Genomic DNA, 22,579 nt, shown 5'->3' with positions numbered 1-22,579 from the left:
TCTAAATAGTTTAGCTGCCTGTCTGCACATCTGGCCTAAATATTTGTGCAAATCTGACCCATGCTTTTTTTTTTTTTTTTTTTTTTTTAAACCCTATTCGGTTTGGAAGGACAGAAGGTAGGTTATGTACTTAATAGGTTACAGCTTGTTTCCCAGTTGTTCCTAGGAGCATCAGCATTCCTGCTGCATGCTGCTGAGTACAACAAGAGGTACTTGGACAGCGATGGCAGTGGCTGATCAAAGTGCTCTACGCTGCAATTTTTTCATGATTTCATTGAGACCATGAGAAATGGCCAGCGAGGTTCCTGGATGTCCTCCTCACCATTTGGGGGTGGAAAGATCTGTGTCAGGCGGAATAAAATGATTCTCTGGTTCCTTTTATGAAGATGATGTTCTTTAGATCACAAAGGCTTTATTTCCACTTATCTGAGATTTTTTACCTCTGTCAAGCATTTCCAGTCTTGATGAGCCATAGAGTTGGAATCACTTTTCCATCTCAGAGTTCATAAAGTGGAGAGTGTATGGTTAAGGCAAATTCTTGGTCTTTTAACATTACCAACTCCAAGTGAGAATATTTGGCTTGGGTTTTCCTGGATAGGCATTCTTGCAGAGGCTGACACAGAGAAGAAACTGGTGAATGCTTTTGTTAAAGTACTGGTAATCTGGTGCTTGAGAGATCTGTATACAAATCTTGGCTTTGCCATTGGTTTCTTCCATGACCTTGGACAAATTCTTTGGTCTCTGTAGATATGAGACATGAGGCTAACCTCTCCATCGTTTGTGAGGGTGGTGTTAGAATAGATCTGTAAATACTTGAGGGGGCTGGGAGGGAGGAAAGGTCGTTCAACAAACTTAGGCCATTTTATCGCCACACTTGTGTATTGCTGTAAAGAGAGGAGCTTAAAAGGGAAAGATTTTTCTGTGTCTCCTAATGTTCTGACAGCCCGTGTCACCCATCTACTCAACTAGGCCTCACCATCAATCTGCCCAGCTTTCCGCACAGTGAACTTGGGTGGGGTGGTGTTCTTTGGGTGGTTGGTTTTGGTTTTGTTTCTACTTTTTTTTAATTGTCAGGGCAGAGGCAGGAAAGCTTGCAGCCTTCGTTATGTCTGAGCGTTGCAGTGCCTTCTTTCTGCATGTGTTTTGCCTCTTTAACCTGTTTCTCTATCCGATTTCACCCTGAGGAAGAAGGGTCGGAAGTAGTAGAACATTTCTGTTTGGAAAGTATTTTCCTTCCCTCCCTTTCTTTCTGTGCCCGGGAAGATAGCGGCCTGCAGTGGATTCCCTGCAGCATCTGTGTTATTGCATACACATGCTTGTGACACTTTGATAGTAGCTGTCAGATAACGTTAGCGCACTGCTGCTACAAATAAATCAAGCAAGGCTACAAGTGAAGAACTGAGCGAATGAGAGAGGACAGTCTCACGCATTGGCATCAGACAAAGGCACTGTAAGTTTTGCTAAAGTGAATTTGCAGAATTGTTGGCTACGTGAACATATGCCTACTGGGAATAGCCAGGTAGCCAAGACCTTTCCCTGGGGATACCTGGACTGTAGGCAGGCACCCTTCCCTCTGTGAGCACCCAAAGGGTAATTTAGTGATCCAGAATGGAGAGAAAAGGAAGTCTGTTTCGGCCTTGTGAGGTATCCTTGAAGACCCTCTCTTTTTAAGTACCACCTTTTGTGAGGTGCAGACAGGAATGGCCTCTTCTCCTCAGAGAGCTGTAAAATGTTTGGGGCACTGGAAATATCACTGCTATAACAGGGTCCTGAATCTCATGGGTTTCTCTCAGATGACTGGCATGCTAAATCCTGTGGCAGCAGAGGCTGTTCGTGAAAGACTACGCAGTTAATGTTGAACAGGTGGTGATTGCCTGGCTTGGGAGAATGGTCGGCTAGATCCCACTGGAAATCCTTGGCGGGCCCCCAGACCTCTTTCTAGGAAAGCCTTAATAAGTGGAGCTAGTCACTAGAATTAATCACTGGGAGGAAAAAACAGGTAAGCTGAAATTCCTCCCAGAAAATTATAGCCCTCATTTATCAGGGCACGACTACTTAAGGATGTATATTCTGGGTATTCTCACACTTCTGAGAAGTTCATTACCATGCTATTGCATATAAAAGGTTCTTTATCTGATAGTGTAGGTGTTTCCAAACTCAGAAGTGCAAATTGCACCTGAAATACTGTCCTCCTCCTGCTTGTGCAGATCCCAGAATTACCTCTTGCATTTGAACGTTATATTAGAAAACCAGCCAGTGTTAACTTGCTTACAGCTGAAACTGCAGCATACTTACTGTTCAGGCTATGCAGATGCAGTGGTGGCGTAAGTGTGGCATTTGAGAGTTGGCCTAATGTGGCTGGAAAATTATTGTGTTAGTTCTCCTTCTTAACAGTTGTTGACATAGTTTTATTAGGTTGTGATAGACTACAAGGAGATATAGACCATAAACTTAATGTATACCAGACCATTGCCTGGTTTCCTGAAAAGCATTAAAGTGTCACTTTGACTCTGTGATTTAGATGAGTCTTTTGCAAGACTGGAAGTTCAGAAAGTTTCAGTAAATTAAAAAAAAACCCACCTTCTTGCAGAAGCAGTTACTTTTACTGTATGAAGGTGGAACATTATTTAATGTGGTTCCAGCTGTGGAAAGTAGCATCAAGAACTTTTGTTTAATTTGTACATGATTGTCGTGTTCTTAAAATTCTCTCCGTGACAAGTCTTTTGTATTTCCTTAAACTGGTGAAGGGTTTATTATGCTGAATTTGACAGGTTAATGATCAAGTAGGAAATCACATGACATTCGTTAGTGTTGTTTCTGATGATACAAAATTAACTCTATCCTTTCTAAAATCAGAAATTAAATCTAGAGTTTGGAGGTAGAGGGGAGATTGTGGCAGATAAATACCAAGAAGATCTCTTAAGATCAATGTTCCACCTTGCTCCGCTTAAATACAGCATTTCAGGTAGCAAAAGAGATATAAACCCTCATACTGAGGAATATAAGTCATTGCCTAACTAATGGGACTTCGGAGGAATGTTGTGTATGTGGGTAGGCTGTTCTATTGATAGATTGGCCTAATGCAGAATTTCTTGAAGTTTCCTTCTCTTAAGTGCCAGGTTTGGAGTTTTGCCTACTAGCAGATACCATGATAGGTGGCTGTTTGCAGGCTGGTTTGAAAGACTGGGTCTGTTTGAGGTGAACGACCACCCTCTGCTTACTCAGTCGTTAGCTTCCTTGCTGGAACCATTATGAAGTGTTATTTTTAATGGAAACATCTCTGATTTAGGCTGTCTCTGACAGTGTGGTGGGGGAAGCAATATAGACGCCAAAACTCATGTGCCATTGCTAACAATAAGGGTAATGCGATAATAAGGATAAAACTAAAAAGCAGTAAAGCAGTAGCTTTGGCCCACACTGATTTGTGCTTGTGATTTTGAGAGCAAAAGACTTCACAGCCTGTTGTCAGTCCTCGTGCTCTGTGTGAGTATTTTAATAACTTGTATTTTTCCTGTTCAAGTAGAGTGAAGCCGAGAGAACAAGCTGTTCTTTTGGAATCCTGTAGTTCGTTTATTCCCAGTGGATTCCAGTGGGAAACAAAATCAACATGTTGCCTCTCCACTTCTGAACAGTGACCCTCACTGTGTTTGCTAATACCTCACAGTATCTGTTTCCGTCAAACTCAGGATATAATGGCTAGACCAGAACATGCAGGGGAATAAGAACTAAGATCTTCTGAGATTTAAAACATACACGAATGACACTTGATTTTGGGTACCCAAGGACAAAACTTTACTGTAGGAGCAGCTCATTTGTTTAAACAGCTTTTAAAAATCCAACTTTTTATAAAGATTTAGGGTTTAAGCTCCTAAAACCACATCATTAAAGCATTCTAGCGAACTGGTGACAGCTATACACCTCAAAATGTTCGCGCATGTGGGCACAAATGCCAAAAATTGATTTCCCTCTGGGGCCAAGAGAAAAATGAATTTTTTGTTATCTTGTAGTTGAATTTGCATTTGACTTCCCCATCATTTCGTGCTGCTTAAATGAATTAGTGACTGAGTCTTGCAGCATAGGTTCTGGAGAATATTTCAAAGGCACATACCTTGAAAATTCACAAAATCTTTTTCATTTGGATGTCGCAGAGCAATTAAAAATGGTTTCTGCAATGCAAACAGTGAGAGAGGAAGGTAGCAGCCCAGCGACGGAGGAGAAGGATAGATTTACTGCAATAAAAATGGAAAGGGACACGATCTGATAATATCTAGTGAATAGAAGCTCTCCTAGAAGTGCTAAAATCCTGGCTGAATCTTAATCCTAGAGGTCTGGGCTGTAATTCCATTTGCTGTATGCCTTGCCAAATCGAGAAGGACTAGAATTATACACAACTGAAAAGAAAACAATGCAGTTAGGGACACGAGATCAGAACAGGCTGTGGTGGAAGGGGAAGTCTGTGAAAAAAGTTCATTTCAGTAACATGATCGTGTCTTAAAAAGATAACATAAAACCATATATTGCATTGTCACAGCTGTCTTTCTCTTATTACCATGCTCTGCCAAATAGAAAAAGGGTTGCAGGACTCCTGATTCCAATAACTATCTAGACCGAAACGCTGAAAAGTAATCTGAGATTTGGAAATGTGTAAAGTCCCTTCAGTTCACTAACTATTGGCTTTTAAAAAAAGCCTCCCGGTCAGCCTGCTTACTCTCCACACAGAGGTAAATGATCATTTAAATTAAAAAAAAAAAAAAAAAAAAAAAGTAGGATAGTCGTAAAAATTTGTGTAGATAGCTTCAGTCACTTAAATTACATCCTATATGCATAAAGTAATTGTGGTGTTGTCAGTGTTTTGAGTCTTGCAAAAAACCGCTTGACATCATGAGGTAAAAGGTAGATAGAGAATTAATCAAATGTTTGTTGTTTATCTAAACTCTAATATAGCAATGCTGCTGTGGGGAAAAATGGTAGCGCATACTGTTAACACACTTGATAATTATAAGCTGTTCAGTGGTAAAGGTCTCTTACTCTGTTTTGAAAATATCCTGACATAGTAGGCTTGTGGTCCGGACTAGCGTCTCAAATAAGAAGAGTAAAGAGTCAGTGTGTGATGAGTTACATTCTCCAGCTGGCCTCGCTTGCCTTGTACAGATGAACAATAGTAGAACTTGGCCTTTCTTCTTCAAAAGCAGGTGGAGCTTTCGGATGCAATTTGTGAACTGGAACGAGGCCATTCTTGGCTCAGCAGGGAAGTCCTGCAACCTTCTTCCGTACAGGAGGAGAAAGGACTTTGATGTGAATTCTCCAAACTGCCCTTTCTGAAGAAAGGAAGTTTTAATGGAGGAGCTCTGGCAACGTCCCATATTCTTGGGGTCCCCTTGGTCCTGCCTGGCTTCAGGCCATTGCACAGTATAGAAGGAGCATTAGTTCCTTGACTGGTGATTTTCTCCGCTCACTGAGCAGGTGTCAAGCATTGAAAAACATTGTAGACATGCCCTAGACATGTAGTCGTGTCCTAGGAAGGACAGAGGTGAAGGTAGTCTGGGATCATTGTTCGTTTGCCTAAAATCTTTTTCATGACCAGAGTAAGTTTCTGCGTTGTCCATCTCCTTGCTGTGCTTTCGTGTCTTGTCATCTCCTTGCTGTGCTTTCCTGTCTTGTGTCCTCTAGCAAGTTTTCAAAAGTTTGGTATGGTGAAAATGAAAATGGTTTAGAGGGGGGAAAAAAAGGATTTGGAGGGATAGCAAATCTTTAATTGCCTAATGCTTGCTATGTCAAGGAATACTGGAGCGCACAGTTAGTTAGAAACCCTACACACTTAGATAAGGAGGGGTGTAGATGACCTGTCTTCTTCATGCTATTTCATGATTAAAAAATGTGTGTTGTCTGATACAGCTGTTAAGGACAAAGTCACTACAAAGGGGCTTGCCTGAATGCTTGCTGGGTGAAATTTAGCTGTAGCAGAACTGAGACAATTCTGCAAAGCTGGGGAAACATTGGGATGCTGTGGATTAGAATTACTCTCCTCTCCTGAGGGAATTGCATCTGCTGTTATAAATTTAAGACAATTTTCAATGTAGGTGGTCCTTGACTGCTTCCGGACACTTTAGGAGTAGATTCAGTTGAGCTCGTTTTCTGTCCACGTTCAGCCAGAGCACCAGCCTTTTTCTCCCTAAAGTGGAAGCTCTTTGTGCCAGGTGCATCTTCTGTTCCTTTGATGCTGGAGCTGACGTTATGCCCTCAAACTGAGAAGCAGGAGCACAGCTGAGAATGCCTGCTTGCAAAGAGGTGCTTCCTGATCAAGCAAGTTTCGCTGTTCAGTGTCAGCTGCATTGACTTCTGCTGCTGATGAAAGACCTAAAAAATACGTTGCCCTTTCTCTACCCTCCCCCAAGAAATCACCCTTTTCGCAGTCCTTGGATTAAAGAGAGGAACTGGAAATCACCCAACATTATTTATCTGTTCGTGTTGTTTTAGTTCTCAAATTCCCTACTTTAATTCCTGAGGATAGATAACTTCTGGCATTTTAATTCCTGTTGTTTAGACCTGATGTATGCAGAGCTGGATGAAACAGCAATTGGAATAGCTAGCATCTGACCCATCTGCAGCGGTAGGGAAGGTAAATATGGTCCTTGGAGTCCAAGTCCCAGATAGTCAACTGTATCAAGTACATGTTGACAATCCAGTAAAATTTGTGCTGATTTTCCAACTACTTTCTGGTTAAAAGCAGCACAGATTGTTCAGAACTGATTAGACAGCCATTTGTAAGAATGTTTTTATTGATTTGTTTGGTGCTGATAATACATATCCAATATTTCACTGTAAAAACAATATTTCAAGGCAAAATTGAGGCTGTGAGGTTGGGCACTCATGCTAGGAAATGTGACACACTGCCTATTGAGCCTCATAGTTTTGATAAAAATTTGCCCGTGAGCTGGTGAACGTTATTCAGCATTTAGGTGGCTTCTGCAACCTTAATTCAGTTCCCTTGTTTAAGGCAGTCCCCAAATAAACATGATCTGTAATGCTTGTATTTTCTACCACCAAGGTGTAGCAATAGGAAGACCATTGTGTTCTTTATAGACCTGCCAGCTGAAGGAGCTGTAAACATAGTTTATCACTGAGTTGAAGTTATTTTTCAGGCAGAAAAAACGGTGGAAAAAATTTGATTTGCTTTCAGCTTCTATAAGAAAGACATCTGTAATTATTCCAGAAAAAGTGCAGATTTTATGCTTCTCTCTCTGTGCCCTACTAGTCCCTGCCCTCTGTTCTGATACCTGCTTCTCCATCTCCATTTCTCTCTTCTTCTCTATCCTGTGTGGTTTTGATTCTGGTGCTTCTGAGGTTCCACCATACTCTCCCTCCTTGCTCCCCTCTTTTGAGCTAGGTTGCAATACTGCAGTAGCTGAGAGGGCCAACTACAGAGGCAGTCCAGCTCAGCTCCTGTAACTTCAGGATAGACTGTGCCCAGGAAACCAAAAGAGTGGTCTAGTCGCATGTAGGAGTGTGAGGCTGGACATGCTTGGTGTTGGTATAGCCTTAGCGGTTTGAATTTGACTAAGTCTCTATTGATGAAGAGCACTGGATGTTTCCTGGTGGTTCTCCTCACCATCTTCATCTTGTAATTGGCCACATCTTGGGTGGGTTTCAGAGGAATATTAGAAAGCCCACCTTGACATGAAGATGATTGGTTCTCATCAACTTTACAGTGTCTGCTCCAAAAATGTGTAGACTTTTGAACTTTTCAGTTAAACCTGAACACAATGGTCAAACTGATAAATAACCACACGAGAAATTTCTGTCAAGTTTCTGGTAATAAAAAAGTATTAGACAAACTTGGCTGTGGTAGGTACTCTGTGTTACCTATTTTATGCCCTACATTACACCAACGGTTTAGCATGAGATAGTTGAAATAGTTGTTTTTATCAGTTGGTTTCTGCTACAAATTTCTGAAATAGCTTCTTCTGAAAAAGGAATAGGGTTTTTTTTTTTTTTTTCAATTATAAGCAAAGAAGGTACATCTGAGATGGTGTCTTTTGTGATTTATCTTTTTAGAGTTCCATGATTGTTTTCTGTAACTTCAGGTGGAACTATTTTGAGAAACTGCCCTACTGTTCTTTAAGAAAGTTATTTGACTTTGAGATATTTGACTTTGTAGTGGTCAAAAGAATACTTGGTCACTTTTAAAAACTGTCCTGGAGACATCACTGGATGATCAAAGTCGATGAGAGAAAAAACCCAGTTAAGCCTTTTATTCTAGCCTCTTCTGCTTCTGTTTTCCCTGGGTTTACATTGCATATCTGGAGTTATGACTTTCACCAGGCCTTCGCTCTTTCTTACGTTTAGTGTTATTTTACAAGCTCTGCAGCGGGATGCGCACTGGAGTGTTTGGGCCTTCTGCGCACCAGACGATGTGTTAGTTATCACTGCTATCTGTCAGGAACCACCTGCTTTGTCTTCGAAGGGGTATCTCATGTTTACTGATAGCTGATTACCAGAAAGCACTAAGAAGTGTCTGATGAGATAAAATCTGGGAGATTAATTCATCACTTACACTAGTTCTAACTGTCTTAAGTTGACAGAGTTAAACCAGTAGGAGTGGAGAACTGGATCCAGTATCCTTATCCTATCAAACGCTACTTAGTAGCTCCCTATTGGATTTAGCCAGACAAATGCGATCGCGTTCCAGTAGCATAGCAAAGGACCAATCTGTGATTTCAAATCACAGTCATGAGACTGATCACATACAAGATTTTATACTATTTTATACCATTTATACCAATTTTATACCATTTACTATTTTATTCCATTTTGTACCCTGTGGGGATTATTGTCTCTTTTGATAAATTTTTTTTTGTTTTTATATGGCTCTCTAGAATTTAATTCTAGGATTAAAAAAAAAAAAGTTGTCTCTTTTTTTTTCTCTCTGACTACCTTAGATTAGATTATTTTAAAAATTCACAATTCACTGTTTTTGAAAGTCCAGTTATGTGGCGTACAGTATCCTCTTGGGGAGGTCAATATGATATTAACTCTATTTTAAGTTCACCTCAGAAAACCCTATTCAGCTGCATAATCTCTGGTAATGATCTTTGGAAGAGTAAAAGAACATACTTAATTACAGACTCAAAATTTTCCACTAGCAACAGAAATTTAGATTTTTTTTTATATCCAGCCCAATTCTCAGCAGATCTATTTATTTCATTTGTCAGAATTCAAAGACTCTTCCAAACTGTACATCTCCAGTGAAATGAGGTTTGTTTGTTAAACATTTGAATTTTTGCAGCATTGTAATACCATTATTTTCTTCTACATTTAACAGCAAGAAAAGTGAGTTTAACATCTCAGCAAAAATAAGCTGTGGCTATAGCATATCTTGATTAAAAAATCCAACTTCAGCCAGTTCATAATGCTTAGCAAAATTAATGTTTCAGTCTTCTGGAATGGAACTTGGACAATGTTTCCAATACATATGCCTTAACAGTATATAACATGTTTTCATCCAGATAGTGCAAAGCAATTAAAAATGTGCCCTGCAACATACACTGTGAAAAGCTCATGTAATAGTGGAGTTACCAAATTGCTGGAGCTATCAGAAAAAAGAATGAGATTCATCTTGGCTAATTTAAAAATACTCATTCATTTGATCTAATCCTGGAACTGTGGATTTCTGTGTGCCTTTGGGGAGAAGACAGGACTGGGCAGCTGAGAAGAAAATCCGGTGTGAATAATGATGAGAATTGCAGTATAAAGAAGGCAGAATGAAAAACACATGAAGAGTAAAATAATGCAATTCTAGAGGAACAGGAGAAAAGGATTGGATATAATGAAATAAATGCAGGCTAAACTGTGTTTATGTAATCTGTGTTATAAACAGAGCTGGTCATAACCATTATCATTAGGTTGTCTTACACTTCTCTTGATAAACCATTCTGAAGTCTGTTAGCGCTTCTCTGGAAAGTCTTTATACCGTCTTATTGGAAGCCTTTGAAATTCAGTATGACAAAGACCAAGACCAAGGAATGTGCCTTCAAGCTGTCCGTTGTGTTCAATTAAATTTGATTGAGAATTTGCCTACTCACAGGGTTTTTTTTTCCTTTTTTTTTCCTTTTTTTAATTTTTCTGTTTAGAGATCAGTATGCACAACTGCTCAAGCAGCCAGGCTAGTGAATCTCAGACCTTTATGCAGCCTCTCTCGTGGTCCAGTTAGATGACTCAAAAGATTCACTTGTGCGTTAGCAGTGGTTGTGCACCACCTTTGCTCTCTGTTACGAATACTGCTCCTTCATCTTGTGTCATAACAGCCATTGCTTCTTTTCAAGAGTTCAAACTTTGCTGGTGGTGCTTGATAATTTTGGGGTATTAAAAATATATGTTGGTTTTAGAAGAAAAAAGCCCATCTTGTGGGCAAGCTGCCCACAACTTCATTTGAAATCCAGCAACAGAAGAAGAAAGGAGGTCTTATTTAAAACAAAACAAAACAAAAAAAACCCATCTCTATTCCACTCTTTCTTCAATTTTGTATTTCTTCCCACACATGTACACAAAACCAACCTAATTCACCACCCCACAAAAAAACACACACTCTAAATGTCTGGGAAATAATGATTTTTATATCTCACAGACCATATTTAGGGCAGTCATTTCTGCCTGCTGAGCAACTGGAGAATGTTCTTTTTTCCCAGATAAATAAGACTGCCATGTAACCAGATAAACATTTTTGTTTTCCTAGTGACCTCTGGAGGTGCTTAAATGGCTGTGGAAGATAAGGGGTGATGCACTGCCTCTATTTGAGTACAGGACTCCCACAAATATTCCCAGAAACACTAAGGACCAGGGCACACTGTGACTGGGGGGAGCAGAGGGATGTGGATCTTCATGTTTTTGCCTATGTAACATGGATATTTTTTCTCATAGCTGTTGGAAGCAGCTATACTTGGCAGAAGTACTTCAGTAAAGTGTGTTTGCTGGCAGCAGTTACACTGTTCGGAAAGGCCAGTGCCCCTTGCCAGGAGGATGGAGGGGGCAGCTAGCGGCAGAGATGACTGTGGGACCTTGTCGGACAGGCTGCAGAGGTCTCTTCTGTTGAGATGTTGCATGAAATACTGACTGCAAGGTACAAGCTGATCCAAACACAAAAAAGACAGAAAAGCAAACCAAACAAAATCCTAATCCTGTCATGGACTAAATCAACATATATACTTACTCGATGAGTAAGGTGAGAAATATTGGTTGGTGTTTCATGTGCGTTTCAGTGTGGTGGCTTAATTTCAGCCAGGTCTGATAGAAAACCCAAACATTTGGCTTCTTCCTTCCCTCACATCCTCTCCACCACCGGCATGTTTTTTAGTTTGGAAGAAAAGAAAGATAGGCAAGGAAATGTGATACAGAAGATTATTCAACTAAACCAACTTTCTGAACCTCTCCCCTCACAATTATGTTGATTGCAGCTCCCTTGCTAGCTTCAGAAGCATTCTGGAGATCATGAAAGTATAGGCAGACTGGGTTGTTTCAGGGTCTTACTATTTCGTTCAAGGGCCACGTTCTCAAGCTCCTTCCCCTTGGGTAGCAGCTTTCCACGCTGTCGTCTCTCATGGACTTCATCCATGAAGGATGCATCCATGAAGGATGCAGCCGTGAAGGATCCCTGCATGAAAACCATGGCTGTTTTGTAGCTTATAAAATGTGTTAAGCATGAAGACGCACAGAAACTTGGTTGCTACGGCAATTCGGTGAGGATGGACCATAGGACTGGAGAATCTCCGTCTCTAACGTTTTATTCCTAGTGAAAGGCAGCGCTTCCTCCCAGAACAGGCTGTGTCCCCATAGAGAGAATACTTAGCTGGGATCATTGACAGGGTTCCAGGAAAATTTAGACACAGAAATACCTCTTTCAGCTGGGGTTAGGCCAAGATTTTGTCAGGACGGTATATTCTCCTCCTCTGCACCTTATCACTCAGTAACCAAAGAAAATGCGCTCTCGCTGAAATCCCAGTGGAAAACTAATTCCAAAAAAAAAAAAAAAGCCATCTACAGGGAAGTAAAATTTATCCGTTTGATGCAGGAATGTTTCCTCTGAAACTGTTTGCTAAAAATACATCTGTGTTTTTAATATTCTGTTCTTTAATAACATTTGGATTTAAAGTTTTTAATTATAACAGCAAAATGTAACCACAGTCCTTTATGTTTTTGTGCTCTGTACAACAATGAGAATAGCAGTGGGAAAGAGTGTATGGAGGGTTTGTAACTACAGTAATCAGTAAACAAATGAAAGTCTGGTAGAATAAGATTTGAGAGGTTAAAATTAAGAAAGCAGCAAAAATATTGATGCCATCTGAAACAACTGTAAGAACTGAAAAATATCAAAATCTTAATTTTTTGCTCTGGAGGAGAGGCATAGTGCATTATGTCTGTATCTGCAGCTATATATTTAAAGTTGAATCAGATATTAATTTTTGTCTGAAGAAAGAATGAAGTTACGTGAAGCAAAATTATTGTTTAGCTTTCCCCTGGGAGGACAGAGAATCGTGTCTAACTGATCAACATAGACCTGGGCTTGGACGATGAGATGAAGTATGAGGAATGGATAGCCTTAGTGTAATGTTTTTAATGTTTTTTTTTCCTACATGAATTCTTGAACAGAGATATTTATAAGTGGCGTGAGGTTTCTTTGACAGTTTTCATCCCAAATACCAGTGCTTCATACTCACAAAGTAACTTCAAGCTGAATTAGAATTTAGTTGAAAAGATTGAAGTAGGCAGCTTTTGCTTCTTGCAGGTTTCCCGACAGAAGGAATATCAAAAAATGAGCATCAAAGTATTTCTGCAAAGAAATTTTTTGCTCTCAACGTTAACTGAGTTACTGCCTATGTAGAACATAACTATTTGATAAATTCTGCTGCTTCTGTGATTGTTAAATTATACTATGACTTAGTGAAGCGTTTAAATTTCTAGAGCTGACTTCAGTAGTACTACTTGTGTTCATAAAGTGCAGTTGGGGAAGTCTTTGGAAGACAGTGGTTATAATCGGTTTTCAGTTCTGCTCGAGGTCCAAGGGAGTGGTGGCTGCAGGGAGGTTCCACGGGAAGGCTCCATCTAGCAACTTCAGAAAATTTGTTCTTATATTCTTGTGTATGGACTTGGTTGTTCGTATTTCAAGTACTCAGTAAAAGTCCTTGTTATATTTTATTTATAAACCTCCTGATTTCCTAATTTGCACTTTATTCTTCTTGCACTATGTTTAGTACTTATCTTGTTCTTTATTGGCCAAGCATTAGGAAAGGACCATACAACTCTGTTTAATTATCTTTCTAGCATAATCTGTGAGTTTTCACTATCTTAGAGCTGTGCTAGTTCTAGCTCTGGGAAATGAAATATGTTGTTGTATATACAGCACAAATACAGGCGTAATTTGATCTTGGAGCCAGTAGATATGTCTTTCATTTTAATTTTCAATATGCCTTTGGCTCTGTAGCTGCTCCAATTCTTTTATTAGATAGTAGTATATAAAGAGGCGATATAGGGTTAATTGCTGTTCAGGGAAAGTGTTTAGAAAACAGAATCGTCTGTGCTTTACTTTCTACTTGTTAGCAAAAACAATTTTCATAACATTTGTGCTTCTTATTTTTTGCAACTTCAGAGTTTATCCATACTTCCAGTTCAGTATTGTGCACACAGGTGCTACAGAAGAATCTTGGGTAGATGGAGCTGTTGTAGTTCATCATTTTTTGGTTCTTACGTTGTGTTTCAGATAAGTGTTAAAGAATGTATAACAATTTTTCACAGTTAAAAAAGGAACTCCCACAAGTAAAGCTAATTCCAGTGTCTGCCCTGCAGTTAATAATTGGACCAATTTGTCAATTCACTGTACAACCACTATGAAATGTAGTCTAGAAACTTGGTTGTCTTATCGGTTTTTAACCTACTTGTTGCGCTGATAATCAGTTTAACAAAATATTTCCCACAGGGTGGGCATTATGAGAGCTGGAAAGCAGAGGCAGAGCAATGTCAAACACCCGAGAGAAGGGATATATAATTGGTTGTTTGCTCTAGATTGTTTTGCATGGCTTCTTAATCTCTGTACATGTATTTTCCTTTTCCTTGTGCCGGTTTTACTATCCCACACTAAAAATTTTAAATTTAGTTGTTTTCAAAATGAGACTTTATAAAAATATCACAACAATATTGTGATTTCAATGAAAAATAATAAGCTGTGATATTCAGAGGAATATAGCCCGTTTTTCCTGTCAGTAGCCAGCCTTTTTGTCCTGGCAAAGGTAAGCAACTAAAGAAAATTATCTTGACACCATCCTTCTTAAGCATGTTGTTGTCTCTTAATTACATATTGAATAGCATCTGGTGTTTGAAGAATAATCAAATAGAAACATAGTAGGGAGAACAGTGGCAATATTGATTCAAGCTGATGCTTTATTCCTCTTTTGATGATCCCGAAAGCTCTCCTCTGAATTACCGAACCGTGAGGGTTCTTCCTAAGTTTTTCCTGAAACTCCAAAAATATCAAGTTTGCAATGAATGTCAGGCCAAATTTAGCCCTAGATTTTGATTCTGTAGTACCAGGTTTTCAAATCTCCTAGAGCATGTGAAACTAAACTCTTTCCGTCTCTCTTTTTTTTTTTTTTTTTTTTTTTTGTTCATCAGTGACCAAGGGAAAAAATATTGAACACAGTTTTCCTGCTGCAAGAGATTCAACACAAGCATTGCAGGGTTCTGTTAGTGAGATAAAATCTAAGTGACTAGAAACTGTCTAGTCTGTTCTGCTGTTTGAGGTCGAGTGATCTGTTATTTCAGGGGAACTATGAAGTCTCGGGGAGTTCTGAAAAACCCTTGGAGTCACTGCTTTCTTTTAGGTACCAAATTACCTTGGAAGAGCTCTGCCTCAGTAAAGTCAGGATAATAGCGTTTCTCCACTACGCACTGGTTTGTGAAATACTCAAATATGACAATACTGCAGGCCAGTAACTTATCTAGGAGAAGTATGCAAGTGAAATAGTCTTTTATAAGCTATTATTTTCCAAAATCAGAAGAGTAGGAATCTTCTTGATCTACATCTCTAGACAGGCAGAGGAGAAGGAAATCAGCTCCAAAATAGACAACTGTATTTTCCCATTGCCTTGAACAGCCCTTCAAGCACAGATTGTCTGAAATAGTTGCCATAATATGTTTTTGCTTTTCAGGCCATGGAGCTTAGGGAATCAGTTTTTTAATAACTACATCATCTCTTTCCTCCTGGGATTGAAGCTGGTTACCATAGCAAAATGGCAAGGAAGCTGATAAGCAAGTAGTACCATTTGGCAAACAGGACACAAATTTATTTTATTAAGACAGACGCTGTGAAAAAAATTAATGAGATTAGAAATCTTTGATTCTTTTTTTCCCTTAACTTATTTTTAAATACCTATGAAGATGATTGTGAACAGATATTGAACAAAATGCTCTTACCCAAATAACAAGTGTTGCTGCAAATAGTAGAGCTTGAGTTTTAAATCTCTGCAGATCTTTGATGCTTTCAGCACTACACTGTAATTTTCCCCCTTATGTTTCAGGGTGTCACAAGTGTGCCATGCCTCAAATTAAAAGAGCTTCCCTTTAATGGAATGAATACAGATGTCTGTCGCTTGCTACTTAAAAATTACATTGCTATGCAGTTTTTATTCCTACCTCATGAAGCATGGTCACCTGAGTCTGTCTTGCAAATCAGTCTGTGAAGCCCCTTGGGTTTGTGTAAAATCACGCGAGTTAGTGCTGAAAAAATAAATTTCTTTGGGTTCCACAAGCTTTGTCAATAATATCAAGTTTGATAATGTCGTTTGCGCTCTGGCATGACAGTGTTGAGCTCTAGGAATCACATGCCTGGGACTGTACAGCTTGGCTATTTAAGGCATCGTCGTGATAATGGCATCTTCGGGGTGGGCCCCCGGGGGCACTTTCTGTTGGCACCAGGATATGCCCGTATAGAGTTTGTTTTCAGGACTGAGGTGTTCCCCTGTACTGCTCAGTTAACTCCTCGTGTGTTGCCTGCCGTCTACCCAAATGCTGACTCTTGTTCTTGGTGCAAGAGTTTCAATTTGAGTCACTGTTTTGGGGAGTTTGTTTTGGATTTGCACTGTTTGTCTGTGTAAGTGAAATGAAGTCTCAGTTTCTTGGGATTAAGAAAGAAAGCTGAATATTTCCTGAATATCATCTGTGCTCTCTTGCTTATCCATTTCAGATACGCAGTGCGTGCTTCTGCTGTTTTCCATGCGCTGACAAATTTTCCACTTACTGTGCAATTGAATAGCTCCAATGGAGAAGATTTGGGAGTCTTGCTCTAATCTGGCCATGCAGAAGATGCTATTTAGTGTTAACCCCTTTGAGCTTGTAATAATCATATTGAACTTGTAGGAGTGTTATTCACAGGCTGTCAGTCGCAATCAGTGCAGCCATAAAGCAGGAATCACAGCAGCTCCGAGGAAAGCCTTACTTCTGCTCCCTGTTTAAGCTTCCTCTTACATGATAATGAGCACTAGTATTTTTTATACTTTTTATGGGGAGGATTTTTAATCCTTTAAAATTTGACATTTTTCCTTGTTTTAGGCAAAAAACGCCATCAAACGCCCACTGGATGCAGCGCTGCGTTAGGGTAACTGAGCAGGGAATCGGCTGCTGTGTGATTAGCTTGGAGCAGAGGCAGAGGACCTTGGACCTGTTAGGATCCAGTCAGCTTTAAAAAGAGCTGGGGGAAAAAATAACTGCAAAGGGAATTTGGGAGTTCAGGGGCAGGGCTAATTGCATGTTCATGTGTGCAAACTGCACCTTAGATAGCCGTGTCTCTGTTCGATGTGTTGGATAGAGGGAGCAATCTATCAGGAATAAGTAATCGTTTCCTCCTTGGGAACTAGTTATCTGTGCATACATATAACTGGTAGCGCTGATAATCCCCACTGGCTGTCTACAACCTGTGGGTTAGTGTGTTTTGGTAGTATAGGTATGTGTGGGATGCGGAGAAGTAGCCCAAAATGCAGCACGTGCAGTGGAGGAGCTTCATGAGTTTGAGTGTTGCCATCTACTGGCGGTCGTCTGCAGGGAGGCTGAAGTACCTTGGCTCTCCTGAGTCGTGAGCTATTGCTTGTTTTGAACCGAAAGATGAAATATTCTTCTTAAATACAGTTTCGGGGCAGGGTTGTTAATCAAATAATTTGTTGCTGTGCTAAAGCACATGGATGTAGTCAAAGTGTTGGAGTAATCCCAGCGGGGTTTCTGCAGAGCGAGAGCTGCGCACTCCTGTTTGCCATGGGGACGGCTCCTCACTCCTCCTCTCTTCAGCGAAATGGCAGTGAAAAAGTTGATCTGGGGCGTCTTGAGCACACAGTGTGGACCTCAGGGCCCAACGGGTGCCCTACGCTCAAGCTGCCTTTCAGAGTCTGGCCCTGTATTTTCACGGAGTGGGCTGGTCTGGAAATTATTTTTTTCTCTCCAGTAGGAAAGTCCAGAGGTGAAGTATGTATTTGGATTCACTGGACAATAGCCCCAAGATTCCCGTTTATGAGTGTTGCAAGTCTGACATTCTTTTCCCCTAGAAGAAATGGGAGATGTTTCAAAGCCTGTCCTCAGAGGGAGATACAGTGCAGCTTGTGCAGCTCTCACTAGGTTGTATTTTGACCTCTGTAAAGTGAAATGTTTATATGAAACCATCAGAAGCAGTTCTGAACGTTTTGCTTGAAACCAAATTCCAGCAAGGGACATCTTTTCTCCTTTTTATTAAAAAAAAAAAAATTGTTAGGAAATAAAACACCGGTTTTCAGCAAAAGATATATGACTGCTTTATTAAAAAACATAATCCATGTGGAAGCAGTAGAACGATGTAGCTTTTCCTACGTATTTGTCCTGTCTGAATATGCTTCAGGCTTGGCCACCTCTTTCAGTAGTCAGAAATGTGACAAAGACGCAATTTGTTTATCTAGTAAACTAAATTTTTATGTTAGAACTAGACAAAAAATGGATTTCAGTTGTACCTAAAAACCATGAATACTAATATATTCCCTTCAATATTTTAAGCACTATGTCTGAAATAATAGTTTTAATATATCTTTGATATATTTTCATGTCAGATATTTAGATATGCAAGCATGGAAATATTTGTATTCTTCTATCAGATCTGTCTGCGCGATTCTTAGCTGACCAAACAGACAGTAATGATGAATTTTTAGATAGATTTTTTGTCACAGTAGTTCCAAGATGCTGGATTACCATAAGCAAGATTTACCAGTAGTTATATTTTTTACTGATGAAGTAATACACAGTGTTAAAAACATATATCTGAGGCCATATATGGCAGTTTTGTATTTAAAGACTAGAGAAGTAACATACACTGGAATTAAGAGCTTGAGGTTGAATCGTGGCTTGGATTAAGGAGTCATGGAATGGGTTGAGTTCTGGCTGGTCCTTCTGTTATTGATGGCAGGCTTCCAAAGTGTAATCAAAATATTTTTCTCTCTCTCTCTTTTTTTTTTTCCTTTGTTGCAGCTGGTCTCCAATGTTCTCATCTTCTCCTGTACAAACATTGTAGGCGTGTGTACCCACTACCCAGCAGAGGTGTCCCAAAGGCAGGCTTTCCAGGAGACCAGGGAATGCATACAAGCCAGGCTGCATTCTCAGAGGGAAAACCAGCAGCAGGTAAGAGCAATAATGGGAAATTAAAAATGAAACTGCTAAAGTGGAATTAGCTTGCAAATTGCCCCTTTGGAATTGGATTCGCTGGCCTCTTGCTTGTTGATGGATCCAAGCAAGGGCAGGCAGGTAGTAGTGGGCAGGATTTTTAGAGATTGGAAAGAGAAGTCGGGGCAGTAATTCTTCTCCAGGACCCTGATAGACTTGTCTGCAGACATCAACAAATCTTGCGGCCTGCACTCTGTGGATGAAAATTACCTAGTATGCAGAGAGTCTGCATAGTTCTTTTGCACCTGTGGAAGCCACGTGTTGAAGGCAGATGCAACACAGGCTTCAGGTTGGCTCTTTCTTGCAAGGGCAAAGCATGGTGTGGTTTTCAGCAAAGCCACTGCCAACTGTAGCTGTAGCTGTAAGGCAGGTTTTAGACGTGAAAGAGGCACACAGAACACATGGTCCCTTGGTGCCTTCAGTGAAGGTCCTCTACCTGCCTTCCCCAAAGGTTCCTACCTGCAGCACACCACTGTATACCATATAGGCCTCAGGTATTTGAAAAGTAAGGTTCATCACCCGCTTCTATGTTTCTTTGCTCTAAAAAGACCTGTTGCTGCTGTTGTCAAGGGCACTGAACCTATCTGCTCCCCTAATTCATTCACCTCTTCAGTTGCAATGAATCTCTTGTGCCCTCATAATCAGAAATGAAGGACCTTTTGGGCCACCTTGACTCTTCCCTTGCTAATACACATCTCTGTCCTCCAGTAAATCTCCTAGTGGTCTATGCAGTCCAATTTGAAATGAATCATGAAATAGGCCTTCCGCTCTTCCCTTGAGAGAGATCTCAGAGTTTGGTTGTGGATTTGGGGAAGAGGTCAGGGGAATGGATGAAGTGTGATGTCTTTGCATCTCAGTGGCAACACAGCTTAATTTTCACTCATATCTCAGCCCATTTGCATCTATAGACTTGTTTGTAGGTAGTGTTTTATGAGGTGCTTCTGGCCAGCAAACTTGCTGTTTAACCCATACTGTGAAATAATATGTATACATACTTCATTTTGATAATGAAGATATATATAAATATAAATGGATTTCTTCTTCTTCTGCAACAAATGTAGCCTCAGAAAGATGAAACAAGCAGCTGCTCCTCCTTCCATACTTTGAAATGGAAGAAAAGACTGAGCCAAGAGAATACCCCATTTTACTTATTGATTGCAGCACTGTCCTCCCTGCTGAGGGATTGCCTTTGCAGTGTGTCTCAAATGCTTGTGTTATCCTGTGTGTAGGAGCTTCTATGTCCAAAGTATCTCATAAAAAAAGCTCTGACAAATACCGTACCGTTACGCCTTTTTCTTTTTCCCCTCCCCAAAATCACGGGTCAAAGCCAGTCACTTAAAATACCCTCCAGAACTTCCAGCAGTAATTGTGGATCCCAGGAGCTGGGGCCTCCTAACAAGATTATTTGCTGCTGCAGCCTGCACTGATATTGATTTGCAGGTTCAGTGAAGATGCATCCCTATGCATAATGCATTGAGATAATCTTGAGGTGACAGCAGACACAAGTAACAGTAGCTCTGCTTGCGTCTGGGAGAGCCAGTCTCCAAATGGGCATGGATCGGAGAAGAGCTGTGCAGCCCAAAACTGTTACCAATGTTTGACTGTTCCTGGAGATCTGACGGTGCTCCTGTGCGCTCTTCTCTGTTAAAGGCAGGCAGATTATCTCAGTCAAAGCAGTGTATGTTCTCCCTTATTAAACTTCTGCCAGCACCAAAATCTGCACGAAAGTAAGTGGAAATCCAGAATGTCCGATCTAGAATGAAGACTCCAGTGATTTCATTATTCGAGATAAGCTAAGGCAGAGTTGTAACAGGAATTGCTAGTGCTCACTCAGAATAAAATATGGTTGGATGAAAAAATAGGTGTTCAAAATAATCTGCAGTGAGCAGATATTTGCAGTAGATTTGGGTAAGAGATTGGTAGTCAGGACTACATATTTTTATTTCTTGCAGTGCTTATCTTTTGTCTAGGAAAAACCATTCTCTCTTTTTCCTCTCTGCCTCATTTAACTCGTGGTGCAAAATAAGTGTTATTAAACTTGAGGACAAACAGATAAGTCGTTAGGTGCTAAATGTTTGTTAGTGCTTTGAGGTCATCTTGGGAGAGCAGGGCGTTAATAGTTAAAATTCCTGTGTACTAAACAGTCATTGTAAGGATATGTGTTCTATATATACACCCACATATACAGATATCTACATGCTCATATGTAAATAGAGTAGATCTGTATTGTAATCTTTCATCTGTGCCGGTTTTAGAGACTAGTGCTCCTAGGTATGCATTTGTTTAATGTATAATTCAGTGGAACTATAGCTGCATCTTCTTTAAAAGTGAGAATTATATATGAATTTGCTCTTTTTGTTTTTTTTAATCAGGTCAGACTGCTGCCTTGTTATACTTGTAAAACAGCAGTCTCAGTCACCTCATTTGTGCATAATAAGTGATTTTTACAGTGAGGACTGCCGTACTTTCTGATCATTATAGCAAAATGAAAATTGTACTCGAGCGGAGTCTTCAATTTCTGTGCTGTGTTTGAAATAAGACAGAGGAGTGTTTGGTTGCTTTAAAGTTTTTTTTGGCGTGGCTTGTGCTTTACTAAGGCACTTGTTACAACTTTCTCCTGTTAGTTACAGAGCTTATTTTCAGTGATGGTGTTGCTCCTAACAAACAAAACGAAGATTAAGTCCAAGTCTGTAATGCAGCTCAACCTCCTCATTACACGAAGGATGTTACTTTTACATGCATTTATTTCACTTGATGAAGTATGTCTTATACCCTGGATTGCTGATATTTTAGGGCTGTATTAGTTAATCTGCTGAAGATCTCAAATGCCTTGAAAGCATTGGTGGATTTAGTCTGCCTATTATGTCAGGAAGAGCAACGGTGGAGGTCGGTAAGGAAAAATTATCCAGAAATCTATCTGAAAGTTTGTTGGCGTATTAGTAAGAGGATCTCGGTTCCCTGAACGTGTCCCTGTTTTGTGAGGAAATAAAAAAATCATCCTTCCACCCTTTTGTGCCTACAGGGAACGTTCCAAACCTGTGGGTGCCCCTGAACTGTCCACTAAGCTCCGAGTTAAAGGATGTGTAAAATCACAAGAGAAATAGCAGCTTTCACACATTTGAGGATGCCTATTGTAATATGCAAATGACAGCAGTGTGTACACTAGTTACTCTGGTAAACTCACAAAATGTCTTGTGCTTTTGTGCTCAAGAAATGTGCTAATAGCTGGTGGGAGCCTGAGGACACATGCATGATTCATATACTACTTTTTAATTTGGGTATGTAAGTGCTAGCACATGCAGTGTGCTAGTGGATGCGATAGTATTTTTAAAAACACGTATCTTGTTAGGACTGCTGCATTTTTGACCTGAGGAGATAAAAATCCCTCCGACACATCTTTTTCTGTGGTATTACTACCTCTTCAGGGCCTGGAGGCAAGAATCAGTCTTTTTAAGGCACCAAGTTGAAAGAAAAGAGTAAATCCTGCACAGTTCTGCAGAATGCAAAATGTCTCAGGGTATGCTGAGCACATTTTCAGTGAATTCATTTTCCTCTGGTTCCCCCAAAGTCTCTGCATCTCCTTAGAGGAAGAAAGAAACGGGGAACTTTCAGACAAAAATAGGAATTAGAAACCAGGAATGTGTTTATAGCTGAAGTATGGGCAAGAGATGTAGTGACGTAATTAGTCCAAGAATGCTGACCCCTCTGAATCAGGATGGCAGTCCGAGCCCTAGTGCTCCCTGTGCTATTGAGAATTAATGAGCTGTTAGATGAGGTCGAGGACCTTCGTTTACACCATATTGTGTCTATGTCATCAGGAAGGAAGGCCTTTTTCTTCCCTCTGGGTCACTGCAGGGAAAGGAAC

The 22,579-nt window shown here is 40.1% G+C and overlaps 1 protein-coding gene across 3 annotated transcripts in view; it reads left to right on the top strand.

Moving 5' to 3' along the window:
* ADCY5 (adenylate cyclase 5) overlaps nucleotides 1-22,579 on the top strand; it is a 230,513-nt gene that overhangs the window by 116,456 nt on the left and 91,478 nt on the right. For all 3 annotated transcript variants that reach the window (XM_009685731.2, XM_068949063.1, XM_068949061.1), the window contains exon 2: nucleotides 18,523-18,672. In XM_009685731.2, the coding sequence (XP_009684026.2) occupies nucleotides 18,523-18,672 (150 nt within the window). The remainder of the gene's footprint in view (nucleotides 1-18,522; nucleotides 18,673-22,579) is intronic.

The sequence above is a fragment of the Struthio camelus genome, chromosome 6, assembly GCF_040807025.1.
Source record: "Struthio camelus isolate bStrCam1 chromosome 6, bStrCam1.hap1, whole genome shotgun sequence".
Taxonomy (NCBI): Eukaryota; Metazoa; Chordata; class Aves; order Struthioniformes; family Struthionidae; genus Struthio; species Struthio camelus.
Note: the sequence above shows the minus strand (reverse complement) of the source record. Positions and strands in the feature narration are given on the sequence as shown.